Source organism: Rhinichthys klamathensis, unplaced genomic scaffold, assembly GCF_029890125.1.
Source record: "Rhinichthys klamathensis goyatoka isolate OS25496 unplaced genomic scaffold, OSU_Roscu_1.1 h1tg000065l_1, whole genome shotgun sequence".
Lineage (NCBI taxonomy): Eukaryota > Metazoa > Chordata > Actinopteri > Cypriniformes > Leuciscidae > Rhinichthys > Rhinichthys klamathensis.
Window position 1 is genome coordinate 846003 of NW_026606608.1, and position 15757 is coordinate 861759.

The 15757-nt window shown below is 39.7% G+C and overlaps 1 protein-coding gene across 4 annotated transcripts in view; it reads left to right on the top strand.

Moving 5' to 3' along the window:
• tex2 (testis expressed 2) overlaps positions 1–15757 on the top strand; it is a 68057-nt gene that overhangs the window by 41324 nt on the left and 10976 nt on the right. For all 4 annotated transcript variants that reach the window (XM_056249961.1, XM_056249964.1, XM_056249963.1 and 1 more), the window contains exons 2-6: positions 2730–4254; positions 11247–11447; positions 13495–13813; positions 14590–14798; positions 15556–15699. In XM_056249961.1, coding sequence (XP_056105936.1) covers positions 2755–4254; positions 11247–11447; positions 13495–13813; positions 14590–14798; positions 15556–15699 — 2373 coding nt within the window. In that variant the 5' untranslated portion in view covers positions 2730–2754. The remainder of the gene's footprint in view (positions 1–2729; positions 4255–11246; positions 11448–13494; positions 13814–14589; positions 14799–15555; positions 15700–15757) is intronic.

Genomic DNA, 15757 nt, shown 5'->3' on the forward strand with positions numbered 1-15757 from the left:
AGAAACGCTGCGCTGAACTGGCTTGGCTGGTTAAGGCTGTTTTTTTTGTTGTTTTTTTCACTATGGGTGATGAACCAATTTGATGAGTGTATTATATCTCTGTGAGTCCATGAGCGAAGGAGTTCCCAAATGCACACACATCCTTTGTGATGTTATCTATAAGACCCCAGTGGGTTAATAGATGTCTTTTCTTCTGAAGCGGAACTAAACTTCATGTCACTTTCAGTGTAACTTTAAGTTTGTTGTCTGTGGTTTCCCACGGGATTGAGGTTATTGTGGACCTCACACCCTCCCTAGGGGGACAAATTTGTACATTTTAAAATTAAATGCTATCAATCTGGTGCACTTTTGAGAGTATTCTGGGAGCTTCAACCTCTTTAGTGTCCGAATTGTGTAGAGCAAAAGGAAAAATAAATTGCATTTAGTGGACTCAAACCACTTTTTAATGAGTGTTTATGTAGCTATCAATTATGAAACGAATTAAATTTCAGCTGTAGAGCAGATCTACAGAAGACAATTAATGTTATCATTCAGCCGAATTTATTTAAATGTTGATTCAGTTTATTGCATTAACAATATCAATGTTTCAAAACTCAATGTAACAATAAAGTAGCTCTACAGAAGAAAATAGTGCCATTATTCAGCTCAAGTCACTCCGGTTTAGTTCTAGTTCAGTCCAATAAGTGTCGATGTTGCAAAGTTCATCAATTGTGAAATAAATTCGAGTCCGCATTAAGCAACTCTACAGAAGACAAGTGTCATTATCCAGCTCAATTCAGTCAGTTCAAGTTTTGTTTTCATCTGATAGTGACAGCAGTCAAAATAATATTACTTAAGTCAAGTCACTTTTATTTATACAGCGCTTTTAACAATACAGATTTTTTCAAAACAGCATTACAGTAAAATGTAACAAAGTTTGTTTCTGCTGTACAGCAGAGATAGAAGAAATAAGACTAAATATTGTCTAAATATGAATAATTACTAAATATTAAAACGACTAAATATTAAGTTGTCTTTTAAACCTCAGGCTTTTATTTTGGTGGGAAAACTGCAGGGAGGCCTTTGTTTCTGTGGCAAGCAACGCCTTTAAATGTAGTGAAATGCTGTAAACTGTGTGAAAATGAAAAACAGTGAATAATGTTAGAAATTATGCAAAAATTATGCCTGGTCCCGGTGCATTCCCAGATGCACGCTAAACTCACAGCACACAGAGAGATGGAGGTGCGCTTTTACTCTGAACCGAGACACTGAAAACACTAGATGATGAGCTGCATGTGCGTTACAGAGAAATGATAGTGCTGCGCTTCACTCTGAAACATGCAGCGCAACAAACTGCATACTTCTTAAATGAAATCACATGCAATTTTATTATCGCACTAAGCCATTTCACCATTTAAATTTTTGTTCGGTTGACTGGTAATTTCCAAAGCAAATGCACCAAACACAATTTTAGAGATAGTTTATGTTGTTGTTAGCCCTATTCGGACGGTAAATTAACCATTTACAGGGTTATTCTGTGATTTTATTGGCGTTTGAATTCAAATTATCAGTGTTTTTCTCCCTCCACCCGTGTAATAATCCCCGACCGAATCACCTTCTGTTTTCTGACAAACACCAAGATCGTGTGATGATTTAATTACCGTCCAAATCCACATCTAGAGTTTACTAGAGATCACTTCAAAATGCACTGTTTAAATCCTTTTTGTTCACTGCCGAGCACCATCTTTAAAGATGTACACTTTTATTTATTTATTTTCAACTCAATTTATATTAATTGTCCAAAAAACACACAAGAACAATACAGAACAACGTTTTCCCACCCCAACATATACAAAAACTTAACAAAAATAAAATTTAATTAATAAATAAATAACAACTAAATTAAATAAATAAAAATAGAAAACATATGTTAAATTATTGGGATGTACACTTTTATTATTGAAATGCTGGAAAGTATTTACACAAACAATATTTCATCACCGCTCCACCTCAGCGAACAAAAAGGAGAAAGAGAAAAAAGCACGTAAACATTTGAAATGGGACATTATTGTGACTGAAATATATATGATACATATATGATTTTAAAGTATGTATGTAAGTATGCACAACAATGAAAATACAAACCAAGCAGCTTTGTTTACCTAATTTCCATATTTTTAAAATGACATCCTTTTGAGATAAAATGCAAGAATATAAGAACCATTTTGAATTTTCGTACGCGCGTCTAGCTTCCTATTTTTAAAAATGAGAATTAAATAATAAATGGAACATTATTTTCCGATTATTAAATTATATACAAATTTATTCATATTATTCCACGCATATGACATTTTATTTACAGCAGACAATCATGCGACTTCCCGGGTCGGTAGGATGAAAAAACTCGCTCCTCCACTGTCAATAAATCTCCATCCGAATGCATTAATTTATCACTGACGTGCAAATTTATTTGTACAGTCGTCCACATTCTAGTTATTGTGTTTCTCTTTCCTTCAGTGATTTTGCTTGTTAACAGCAGGTGTTCATCACTAATGCTCAATCATCAAATTGATTTGTACAGACGTCCACATGAGAACCAATTACCATCCGAATAGGGCTTATGAGTGTAAAAATGTTCCGGGAAATGAATGGGAAGCACTGAGCTGAACTGTATGTTTGTTTTCAGTCTGAATAATAATACGATATGAAGAGTGTGTTTCATTGAAGCGTTCTCTTCTCTGTGTCCACAGGCTGTGAGCTCTTTTGAGTGGTGCCATGACCAGTCAGGGTGATGACCATGAAGACAGACTAAACCCCCAAGCATCATCTTCTTCCTCTCGGCCCTCAGCTGCCCGTAAGCTGCAGGTCCAGCGCTCGCTCTCCCGGGACACCATCACCATACACTTCTCAGCCAAAGGACATGAGGAAGAGGAGGAGGAAGAGGACCTTTATAGGCTCGCGGTTTCCCCGTCTGGCCTTGAAACCGAAGATCAGGGCGTAGTCACGGCTCAGGAGGCCAGCGAGGAGCTTCTCTCTGAAGGATTGGGAGTGGACGTGGTTACAGGACTGGCTTCGCAAACACACAGTTCAGCGTTGGCGATCACACACCCCTCCGTTAGCTTAGGTTCCTCGTCCACTTCTAGTCTTATTAGCTTCTCATGGCCTTCGGAACAAAGGTCGAGTGTACCGGTACCTTCCACGCATTCGGTTTCATCGACTTCATCCCCAGCTAAAGCTTCTGCTTTACCTTCGAAGCCGTTCCTAAGCCTAGTCAAGTCTCTTTCCACTGATGTGGAGGCACCCACTGTTCCCCCCCAATCGATAAGACACCGACATTTAATGAAAACCCTTGTTAAGTCTTTATCCACGGACACTGCTCGACCCGAACATGAGTCTTCCTCAGCTCATCGCTCGCAGGATTCACGCCTCAATCTGCACCTTTTCAAACCGTTCACCCAAACTCGTGTTCCCGCGGTCACTGGCGACTCCAAAACCGCTCCCTCATCCCCGTTAACCTCTCCCGATAGCCGCTCCTTCTTTAAAGTTCAAGAGGTTGAGGCACGAATCGAAGACACGAGGCGTCGTCTATCCGAGGTCATGTACGAGCCTCTCCAGCTTCTCAGCAAGATAATCGGCGAGGAAACCGGTAGCACGACCGCGGGAGTCTCTTATCGGTCCAGAAACCTTTCGTCCAGCGCAACTGAACTCTCAAACTTGTCTGCTCTCAACGGCCACTCGGAAAGCAACAATAACTACTGCATTAAAGAAGAGGAAGACGTGGACGGGGAAAGTCCTCTCGAGGGGGCGAGTGTTGACTTGCCTCTTCACAGATCGCCATCTCTCGGATTAAACCGATGTATCATGTCGACTCTTGCTCGTCAGGAAGATGAAGAGTTCTGCGAGCTCTACCCGGAAGACTTCGAGCTTTGTAATGAGTTAGATGGGGAAGAACCCCAGTCATCTCAAGCCCGTCGAGGGAGTAGCGAGGAACCGACTGAAGGAGGCGAGGAAGACGAGGAGGAAGACGAGCCTCCAGGAGTTCCCCACAACGGATTGATTCTTCTGATAGCGATGGTTTACGGTTACTTTGTGTTGCCACTCCCTGCCTATGTGTGTTGGGTGTTGACGGGAGTGGTGGCGGGGTTCATGCTGGCGATCCTGATGGTGTGGTTGTCTGCGAGGCGAAGGCCTTCGTGGGGTCGTAACAGCAACTGGAACCGAAGAGAGAACTGGAACCGGGTTCCTCTGGATATCACCGAACCTGCCATACACAAGGTGAGGCCCATTCAAAGATCATTCTGTTGGAAGAGCTGGAAGTTTACAAACGTTTCAAAAGCTTTTGACCGGCAGTGTACCTGGCAGGTTGCCAATATTTTTGATAATTCACTATGCATTTCACATGTTCTTAATGAGGTATTTGTTCATACCAATTAAATAAGTGCCTCTACAAATGCTAATATAACCAAAAAAATGCAGAATAATAGCAATGAAAACAAAAATAATATTTAGTCTATTATCTATAGTAGTCCCTAGTACCCACGAGGAATTCAAGTTGCTTGCTTTTTTAGCTTACACAAAGTTACTTTGTGTAGCCTGTTGTGAACCGGCCACGTATTTCCACAGTCTTGAGGAACAAGCGCTGACGTAACACTACTATGTGTTGGTTTATCTAAAAAGCATTGCACATCCCGGTGTTTCTTATCTGTCCTTTGCAGAGATAAACTGAAACTTGATTAACTCACTCTCTCACACGCTGGGTCTCTTTCTCAGGCGCATGATTTTATATATTTAGATGTAAAGACCAGTATAGTGCAGTGTTTTCTGTAGGGATGCACGATATATATCGGCCACCATATCGGTATCGGCCGATATCGGTTCATTTTTAATATTATCGTTATCGGCCCGATAAGTAAGGGTTAATGCCCTTCGTGGTGTTCATTGTCAGGTATTAATGGACGACGGCGAGACGTGAACCGCTCGACGCGCAGCGGAGTCCATTAATACCTAGATAATGGACACCTCGAAGGGCATTAACCCGCTTATGCCATGGTCTCTTGCCAAATAACACATTTTTAAAACATTAGTTTATAGTTTAATTAGTTTTACAATCGAAATCTAAAGCTTTTACAAACAGTAACTTGGTTTCCCTGGTTACGCCTGACGGTTTATTTAGCAACCAGAGATATTTATAGTCCGCTCAGCTCGGAGAGCCCTTCAGTTTAGCGAACTTACGAGCCAGAAAGTTAACATTTTTTTTCATGTAAGTTAGGCTTGTCTAGCCATGGGCGTTACACTTTCGTTTTTTTAACCTATAATTAAAACACACAGGAAGGCATAGTATAACGGCTAACTAGATGTTTGTTTTGATACAATAAATTGTAAACAGATATTTTGACTGCCTGTTGCTATGGTTACTCACAGCTGATGTAGCCAGCCCATTTATTTATTAACTTCGAACGGTAAACAGTCACATAAACAACATAAAATTGTAATGAGAACATCATTATAATTGTGTGTTTAAGACATGGATTTAATGGTGAGACTTTTGTTTTTGTAATCAGGCTCTCAAAAAGTATATAAATTTAGATTTATTGGCCAATATATCGGTTATCGGCTTTAAAATATAAAGAGTTATCGGTATCGGCCAAAATGTTCATATCGGTGCATCCATAATTATCAGATTACTCAAGATAGCATACATTATGTCTAATAACTTATTTATGATTGTTGCTTTTTTTGCTTATATACAAACAATGTATATAAGCAAATTTATGTTCAGAATGTGGACAGAAATTATTCTCTGAACAAATGAAATATCAAAATATTTGAGAGAACCTAATGGTCCTTTCACACCCAGAATGATAACTATAACCATAGAGTTTTAACTCTACGACTCGAGAATAACGACAACTATAAGGATAATGGCACAGAGGAATGATGTCATGGGATCACTTTCAGGCAGAGGTGGAAAGAGCACTGACTTTTTTGTTTATTTACCTAAGTAAAAGTATTACTGCTAGTAGAAGTGCTAAAAAATCATGAGTTTGCTGAATAACTATGTACATTACAACTTCAGTTCAACTAAAAACTAGACTATGAAGAAACGTTCATTAGAAAAGTGTCATTAAAAAGTAACTACCAAATGTTTACAATAACAGAATTGATTGAAACGACAGTATTTATATCTTGAAAAGGCATTAAGTCAGTACTTGACGTTTAAAGGACACCTTTCCACCGGCGTTGTATTGTTGCGATGTCTGTATTATAAGCTAAATGCCTCATCCAGTGGACTTTACACAGCCATAAAAGGTTTTGTATCTTGCGTCATCCAATGGACTTTAGACTACTTTTGCATAAATAGGCCTGGGCTGGGATTCCTGGATTCAGCTTTATTTATATAGCGCTTTCGGAAAGAGTACACATTGTTAGTTTACTCATCAACATTGTAATCATACAAACGAGGTTGCAAATCGGCAAAGTTGCCCTCTCAAACCCCCCTCTAAAAGCCCTATTATAGCATTTTTCTCAGTTAAGCTAACGATTTACATGGAAACTCATTAAAAATGTAGCCTACTTGTTTCCTTCCAATGATAATAGTGTTGGATAGGCACTTGTTTAAACAAACTGGGTGTAGTTTCACCTTTTCATGGTCATAAAGAGCTCTCAACAGCCACATGCCCTCATCCATTTTGTACTACACCTGCTAGACGAGCTTCACATGTCATTTTTATTCAATTATGTAATTAAATAGCAGCCCCTGGGGTTCGACAGTTGCACCAGGCCATGTTGGGTGTTGCTGATTACATGTTTCAATGCAGGACAATCCCTGAAAAATGTGTGTTTATGAGCGATTAACGATATTAACTAGGGTGTCTGATCTGCATATTTCATTTACAGTTGACGATTTTGGCTCAATTAACTTATCCTGCACATATTTACCTTCTGCCAGTTTGCCGAAGTTACCAGGGTTTGTACAAGGTGCTTAAAGTGCTTGAATTTGACTTTTTTTTTTATTTAAGTCCTGGAAACCCCTTGAAAACAGGTACTTGAAAGGTGCATGAATTATTGAAAGACAATATATGTGAAATTAGTGTTTAAATTTATCGATAAAACAATATTTTCACACAAAATTAACACTGCAGCCCGTCTGATGTAGAGCCGTTTCGCATGGCTATGAGTGTAATATTGCTCATAAATATCCAAGTATATGATACAGCTTTCATTCTTCATGTCAATCATATATTCATGGGGGAAAAATCAGTTTGAACAAGGAATATCTTTGTCATAGTGTCCTTTCAATGGGTAAAGTTACCAGTCATCGCATCTGCTGCACTTTATCTGTACCATTTTGTCTTATTGGTTCATTTTTTTATTTATCTTTAAACTTCTAAAAAAGGTAAATGGCTAGTGTTAGATAGGGGAGATCTCTGATTGTAGTCCCTGAAAACCAAAAAAGTAGTGCTTAAAGTACTTGAAAGTCCTGGAATTACATTTTACTGTCTCTGTACGAACCTGAGTCCCTTCCCTCAGTGTGTTTCTGCTAATTCGAGGAAGGTTGTGTGAAACGCTGATATTTCCACAGGGTTTGCAGCCCTAAATGAAGTGTTGTTGACCCTTACTGGTTAACACATTTAATACTCTTGTTAAGTTGCGGTGTGTCAACCTTTCCATAATAATGTTTCCGGGTCAGTTCATCTAAAAACAAGACGACTATAAAGAAACGTTCATTAGAAAAGTGTCATTAAAAAATCACTGAACTACCAAATGTTTAAAAAAAAAAAATTATTGAAACGGCAGTATTTAGATCTTGAAAAGGCATAGTACATATCTCTCTCAACAGCTGTTAATAAACCCTAGCTGAGCATGAGTATAATTATGTTACTTAATATAATGATGTCGTCATCTGTTGTTCTCCGCTGACAGCCAGTAACTGAACTGAAAAGCAGCACCTTATCATTGTCTAGCTTCTTGTCTGACTCGTGTAAATAATCTTACAAATACACTGCATAGATATAGAACATTCAGGGATGTTATTTTTTTTTTTTTATTTTTTTTTTACTTAAAAATCGAACATACTTCCACTTTTAAGTTTGTGTTTAGATGCATTCGCTTAACCCAGTTTATTGTTCATTGACTACTATTATTATCAGTGTTGGGGGAAGTTACTTTTTAAAAACAATGCATTACAATAATGTTTTACATCCCAAAAAAGTAATTGTTACTTGCATTACTTTTCATAAAAAGTAACCGTTACATTACTTTTGCATTACTTTTTCTCACCTGGGCTGGGCTTGCTGGGTTTATATATGTATGTATGACGAATACAGTCAGTCACAAGCGATCCAGGAGGCGGCGCACGGTAATGCAATGCTGTTTGCTAACAGTAAAGCGCGCAGAAGAAGAGCGAAAAGACGACGATCGACATGTTACATCTCTCAACCAGTGTTTCAACTGTGGAAAGATATCAATAAAGCAGTTTGAGAATATCTCACCTTTACCTCAGGCGTTTGGTGTCGACAGCAGTGTTCGCCAGAGAAATTAGCCTAACTCATTTCATGCATGCGGTATATTAGCCTCTTCATCACATTTACCTAACCTGATAGTTATGTCTTGCTGTCAGATACGTTGGTTGGGTTTGTTATACACGAGACCGTTACCGTTCGCTCTAGACAGAATGTCAAGTACTGACGGTTTTTACTTTGTTACTTTCTACTACTGCTTTTAGAGTTTATTTATGATAAAAGCGATCAAAGTCCATCCTATAACTCCATAAAGTGAGTTATATTGCCAGAACACATGCTTAGAATAAACACAGCGTTATCGCCTGCTGGTGTAATAGTTAGTAGTGATGTAGTTACTATGGTTAAAGTAGTTGTGTAAGTATTGTCAGTGTGAATGGGCTTTAAAATTCTTCAATCAGAAACAAACAAGTGGAAATTCGGTGATTGTTGTTGTTTCTTCAGTTGAACCGCTAATGGTTTGAGTCTGGTCTCCACTTACACTGATTGAGCTGAGGAGAGTGTATATATATATGGTTGATATATATGTATGATTGATCCTTTAGGTGAGTGTATATGGAGTTCACCCAGCACAATCACTACTATTTTTCCACATGGAGGAACATCAGAACCCTAAACAGCAGCAGCTACAGCAATACTGTGCATTTGTATTCATACAGTACACTTATTTTTGTAGAAATGTGCTACACTTAAACTTAATTCACAGTTGCTTGCCATGGAAGAGCAATAGGAAGATATAAAAGTATGTGATATGGTGTTAGAGGAAGAAGAAAATAAAATGAACAAGCAACTGTGAATTGACAGTTTACATGCAAAACATTTAACAAAAATGTACTGCAATTTTTTTGTGTGTACTACAGTATTGACTTCTAGTAAATGTTTACCTTCTGTTGACATCTGTATCTACAAATCTGTGTGACAGCATTCAGATAGACTAAACTGGCATTCTTGTATAAAGTCAACAAAAAAAAGTAGAATAAACACGACATTTGTATACACTCACCTAAAGGATTATTAGGAACACCTGTTCAGTTTCTCATTAATGCAATTATCTAATCAACCAATCACATGGCAGTTGCTTCAATGCATTTAGGGGTGTGGTCCTGGTCAAGACAATCTCCTGAACTCCAAACTGAGTGTCAGAATGGGAAAGAAAGGTGATTTAAGCAATTTTGAGCGTGGCATGGTTGTTGGTGCCAGACGGGCCGGTCTGAGTATTTCACAATCTGTTCAGTTACTGGGATTTTCACGCACAACCATTTCTAGGGTTTACAAAGAATGGTGTGAAAAGGGAAAAACATCCAGTATGCGGCAGTCCTGTGGGCGAAAATGCCTTGTTGATGCTAGAGGTCAGAGGAGAATGGGCCGACTGATTCAAGCTGATAGAAGAGCAACTTTGACTGAAATAACCACTCGTTACAACCGAGGTATGCAGCAAAGCATTTGTGAAGCCACAACACGCACAGCCTTGAGGCGGATGGGCTACAACAGCAGAAGACCCCACCGGGTACCACTCATCTCCACTACAAATAGGAAAAAGAGGCTACAATTTGCAAGAGCTCACCAAAATTGGACAGTTGAAGACTGGAAAAATGTTGCCTGGTCTGATGAGTCTCGATTTCTGTTGAGACATTCAGATGGTAGAGTCAGAATTTGGCGTACATGGCGTACAACATGCCTTGTTACCACTGTGCAGGGTGGTGGTGGTGGTGGTGTAATGGTGTGGGGGATGTTTTCTTGGCACACTTTAGGCCCCTTAGTGCCAATTGGGCATCGTTTAAATGCCACGGCCTACCTGAGCATTGTTTCTGACCATGTCCATCCCTTTATGGCCACCATGTACCCATCCTCTGATGGCTACTTCCAGCAGGATAATGCACCATGTCACAAAGTTCGAATCATTTCAAATTGGTTTCTTGAACATGACAATGAGTTCACTGTACTAAAATGGCCCCCACAGTCACCAGATGTCAACCCAATAGAGCATCTTTGGGATGTGGTGGAATGGGAGCTTCGTGCCCTGGATGTGCATCCCACAAATCTCCATCAACTGCAAGATGCTATCCTATCAATATGGGCCAACATTTCTAAAGAATGCTTTCAGCACCTTGTTGAATCAATGCCACGTAGAATTAAGGCAGTTCTGAAGGCGAAAGGGGGCCAAACACAGTATTAGTATGGTGTTCCTAATAATCCTTTAGGTGAGTGTATATAACAAGTACATTTCCATGGTGAAAACATCTAATTTCGACCAGTGTGTCTCACACGATGACAAAAACACTTTTTATTTTGGTGGCATTGTCCAGTTTACTGACACAATAACTAGGTTTTGAAGCATGAATTAAAGGTTTTTGGGTCATAGACAGTGTTGGGGAAAGTTACTTTGAAAAGTAATGGATTAAAATATTGAGTTACTCCCTTAAAAAGTAGCTAACTAAATGCGTTACTTAGTTGCATTTTTAGAAAAGTAATGTGTTCTGTTACACTTGTTACTTTTTTCACCTTGGTTATTATAAGATTCATTTTATTTAAATAGGGACAATGCACAAGTTAACATTAACCTTGTATAAAAACAAGGAGAGATACTGGATAACAGAAGAATACGATGCAGGAGAAACAAAGTTTAACATTTTACCAATAAAACAAAAAAAATCTATTGTCATTTTTGTTAAGCGATTGAGGAAGGCTGTAATACTGCTTCTTATTGCTTGAGTGTCCCGCTTGTTTAGTTGTGTGTTTTGTCCTCAGGGTTGGATGAACGAGATCTACAGCTACGACCCGGAGACGTATCACGCCACGCTCACACACTCAGTGTATGTGCGTCTGGAGGGCTCGGTGCTGCGCCTGTCCAAACCCAACCGCAACGTCCCGCGCCGGGCCACCTTCAGCGAGCTCAAGCCCGACGTCTCCTACATCAGCCAGAAGATCTATGATCTCACCAACAGTAAAGTGAGTGTTAGATGCAATGAATTCAGCCCATAATGTACAGGCCACATTTAAACTTGGTTTTGTAGAGAATTGTAAGTATGCTATGTGCTTGCTTTTTTTTTTTTTTGTCAAATACAAATTTAAGTTTAACTTTCATTGATAGAATGCTTTTTCCTTGCATCGAAGCGGCTCTGATGCAGCATTTCTATGGATGCTTGTTTCCGTCTCAGAAAGAAAAAGAAAAAAGGTAATTGCGACTTTTTATCTCACAATTCTGACTTTTTTTCTCACAATTTGCGATTTTACATCTCGCAATTGTGTTATAAAGTCAGAATTGCATGATATAAAGTCACAATTGTGTGTTAAAGTCGCAATTGCATGATATAAAGTGAGAATTTCGTGATATAAAGTCGCAATTGCGTGATAGTCACAATTTTGTGTTAGTCGCAATTGTGTTATAAAGTTAGAATTGCATGTTATAAAGTCGCAATTGTGTGTTAAAGGGGTCATATAATGCCATTTTTGTACAAGCTAATATGATTCTTTAGAGTCTAAATTAAAACTTTGTAATATACTTTAATTAAAAATTCTCATTAGTATTGTAAGAAAACACTTATTTTACCTGGTCAAAAACAGCTCTGTTTTCAGCACACCGTTTCAGTGCATATGCCTTTAAATGATCATGAGCTTTGCTCACTCCGCCTCTCTGTTCTGTGCGTACACCATTTGTAACACAATAACCATAACGCGTTGTTCATTATAGATGTGGGATTATGAATTATATTGAGAACGTCGTACATAGAAAACATGCCGTAATGTACCCTGAGTGTAAACCTTAGACGCATTCATTGTGAAGCGTGCATCTAGCGATTTGCAAAGATTAATATAAATATTAAAGATTAATAAAACGATACACTCACTTCAGTTCTTCTGGAGGTTCAGCAGGAACACGAATAGTTGGTACTTCTTAGCAAAACCAGCTTTATACTGACCCTCGTTTATAAGCAGTCTGGTGTGTGAAATGATTCACGCAAACATGAGAGCATTGACGTTGCTCGTGGGGAATATTCCCTTCGAAAACAAACTCAGCCACTGCGTCTTCAGCGGTTCGGATTTAGGAACATTAAAATGACTGTGTTCGTTATTACACCCAAGAACAGAACACCACAATCGCTTAGACGCCATTCTGCTCATAGACAGTGCTCCAGCATATCAACAATGACCGCGCCGCGCCGCGCAGACTATGATTGAAAGGACGAGCGAGGGCGGGTCTGTGTTGAAACCCGGCTGTCAATCAACAGTCGTGGGAGGGGCGTCCGTTTTATTGACGTCACAAAAACGAACGGCTCAATTTGAGGCAGGGGAAAACATATAAGGAGATTAAAACAAAAACACTGGATGGATTTTTATCATTATATGATGTTTGTGACCAGGCACTGCCAACACACATTTCAGTACAATCAACTTGTAAAAGTGCATGTGCCATTATATGACCCCTTTAAAGTGTGTGTTAAAGTCGCAATTGTGTGTTAAAGTTCCAATTGCGTGTTATAAAGTGAGAATTGCGTGATATAAAGACGCAATTGTGTGTTAGTTTCAATTGTGTGTTATAAAGTTAGAATTGCATGTTATAAAGTCGCAATTTGCGTGTTAGTCGCAATTGTGTTTTAGTCGCAATTGTGTTAAAGTCGCAATTGTGTGTTGTGTTATAAAGTTAGAATTGCATGTTATAAAGTGAGAATTGCGTGATATAAAGTCGCAATTGTGTGTTAGTCGCAATTGTGTGTTAGTCGCAATTGTGTTAAAGTCACAATTGTGTGTTATAAAGTTAGAATTGCATGTTATAAAGTCGCAATTGTGTGTTAAAGTCAGAATTGTGAGATAAAAAGTCACAATTATCTTTTAAAATGTTTTATTCTGTGGTGGAAACAAGCTTCCATAGCATTTCACTAAAAACATTGTTCTTTTGCCAAACAAAACTCCTTAAACCCTTTAAATACATACTATTAATGTTATATTTACATACTGTATAGCAAATGAAGGTTGAGTTTGAGTGGTGGTATTGCAGATCTACCTGGTGCCCCAGAGCCTGGCCCGGAAAAGGGTGTGGAACAAGAAGTACCCCATCTGCATCGAGCTGGCCAAGCAGGACGACTTCATGGCCAAAGCTCAGGGCGAGAGGAGCGAGGTGTCGGAGGAGAAGACCCCTGTCCTCGGAGAAAAGCCTGAGAGCGTGGCCGTCCCGGAGGAACCCAAGAGAGCGCACACTCAACCTGTGCTGTACCTGTTCGGGAGGACCGGGCGAGACAAGGAGGAGTGGTTCAGGAGGATGCTGTTTGCCTCCAAACTGAAATACGAAGCCAAGAAGCCCTCGGGCCTGCCGACAAGTAAGAGTGAAGCTCATCTGTACTAGTGGCGCTTGATTCAGATCGGGAGTTCTTTCATTAAAGGGGCTGTATTAGTGTTATTAGCGACACCGGTGGCCGTTAAGTGAACTGCAGCTGAAACTCTCACGCAACGTACAATAGACTGACCGTGATTCAACGCCCTGATATACTTACGGCGAAGTTGTGTGAAACTTCACCCTGTGGTGAAAATCAAGATTTTAATGTTGTTTATGTGTCTATGTGGTGTTTTTAATATGCTTTAAGACAAACCATGTGTAAATTCATAAGTCGACAGCATTGCTGAATATTTTCTGCTTAAAACTGCAGTGAACCAAAGACAGTCTCAAACACACGGTTAGAAATCGCTGGTGTTTCTGACGTCACACACGACCTTGTAACCAATCAGATCAACGTGTGATCGTCAACCAGTGGATCTCTGAGCTGAGTGAGTGGAGGCGGGGCTCATTTGCATATTCATAGAACCACGCATACTAGATGAGGCAAGGGTGTCGAGTTACATTCAAGATGTTTTAAGTCACTAAGAAACATTTTTCAAGGAAAATTGATGCTGGATGACAAGATTTTGTTTGAATAAGAAATGAATAAGAAAATTTTGTAGCGAAATTGGCCAGTGAGTGAAAAAGTTAATTTCAAACCCTTTTGTGTTTGTAAAGAGTGTAGCATTATGTTTCTGATCTCTCTCTCTCTCTCCCTCCCTCTCTCTCTCTCTCTCTCTCTCCCTCCCTCTCTCTCTCTCTCTCTCTCTCTCTCGGCAGGCGGTCTGTCTCAGAGTCGCAGCAGCAGTCGTTGCAGTCTGGATGAAGTGCTCCAGTCTCATCCCAGGCAAAAAGACCTCGGTGCCAGTGTCAAACAGAAGGTTCTGGAGTACAACGTCTACATGGCCAAATATGTGAGCCAGTCCACCGGCAGCCCGGCCGCAAGCCCTGTCCAGAGCGCTGGAAACAGCCCGGGAACCGTCAAGAAGGTAAACATTAATCAGAAAGCATCTCACATTTAAAAACCAAACATCAAATAAACAGGTTTAGGGGCTGTTTGCACGACACCGTTTTCAACTTAAAAACTTAAAACTTTTAATGCGTTTTGGACGTTCGTTTACACGACGACGGCGTTTTGGCCGCCTGAAAAGGAAAACTTTTAAAACCGGGTTTCAAACTGCAAGTTTTTGAAAACGGTCTCTGTGTAAAACGACAAAATCGTGAATCTCTGAAGACAATGACGTCATGCACATGCGTATTACGTGTTCAGTCTACAGTGTTTCATCGCCATCTACTGGCCTGGCAGCAGAATACAGCGCTTTTAGCCGTTTTCGTGGATCCGTGTGAATGGGGATCGTTTTCACAATGGTGTCGTCTGTACGCAGAAAACTCAAGGAAAAACTTCTCCGTTTCAAGCATATCGTCATCATGTAAACGTAGCCTTAGTTGTAATGGTGTACCATTGGATGAGCCATGTTTGAAAACATTTCTATAACCTGTAATCAATCATACAAAGTTAACTCCATATTTCCAAACTGTATTCTATGTAACATGCTTGTTGTTTGTTACATTTACTGGAAACTGGAAACCATGCTAACACCTAGCCTCCTGTGGCTTATTTACGTGAAACACTTGGGGATCTTTTAGAAATATTACATATACTTAGTGCAAAACTTCTTCATTTTCAGAAAACAGTGAAATTAGTTGTATGTTCAACTAAAGTAGAAGTATGTGTTTGTCTTGTAGTTTCCAGAGAGTCGTGAGCAGGAGGCCGAGTCCGAGGCCTGGGTCAATGCTCTTTTGGGTCGCATCTTCTGGGACTTTCTTGGAGAGAAATACTGGGCAGACGTGGTGTCCAAGAAGATCCAGAAAAAGCTGAGTAAGATCAGGGTGAGTCCTGATAGGTGTGTGACTATCCGACTGCGTGTTTCACTTCAGACAGTAACTT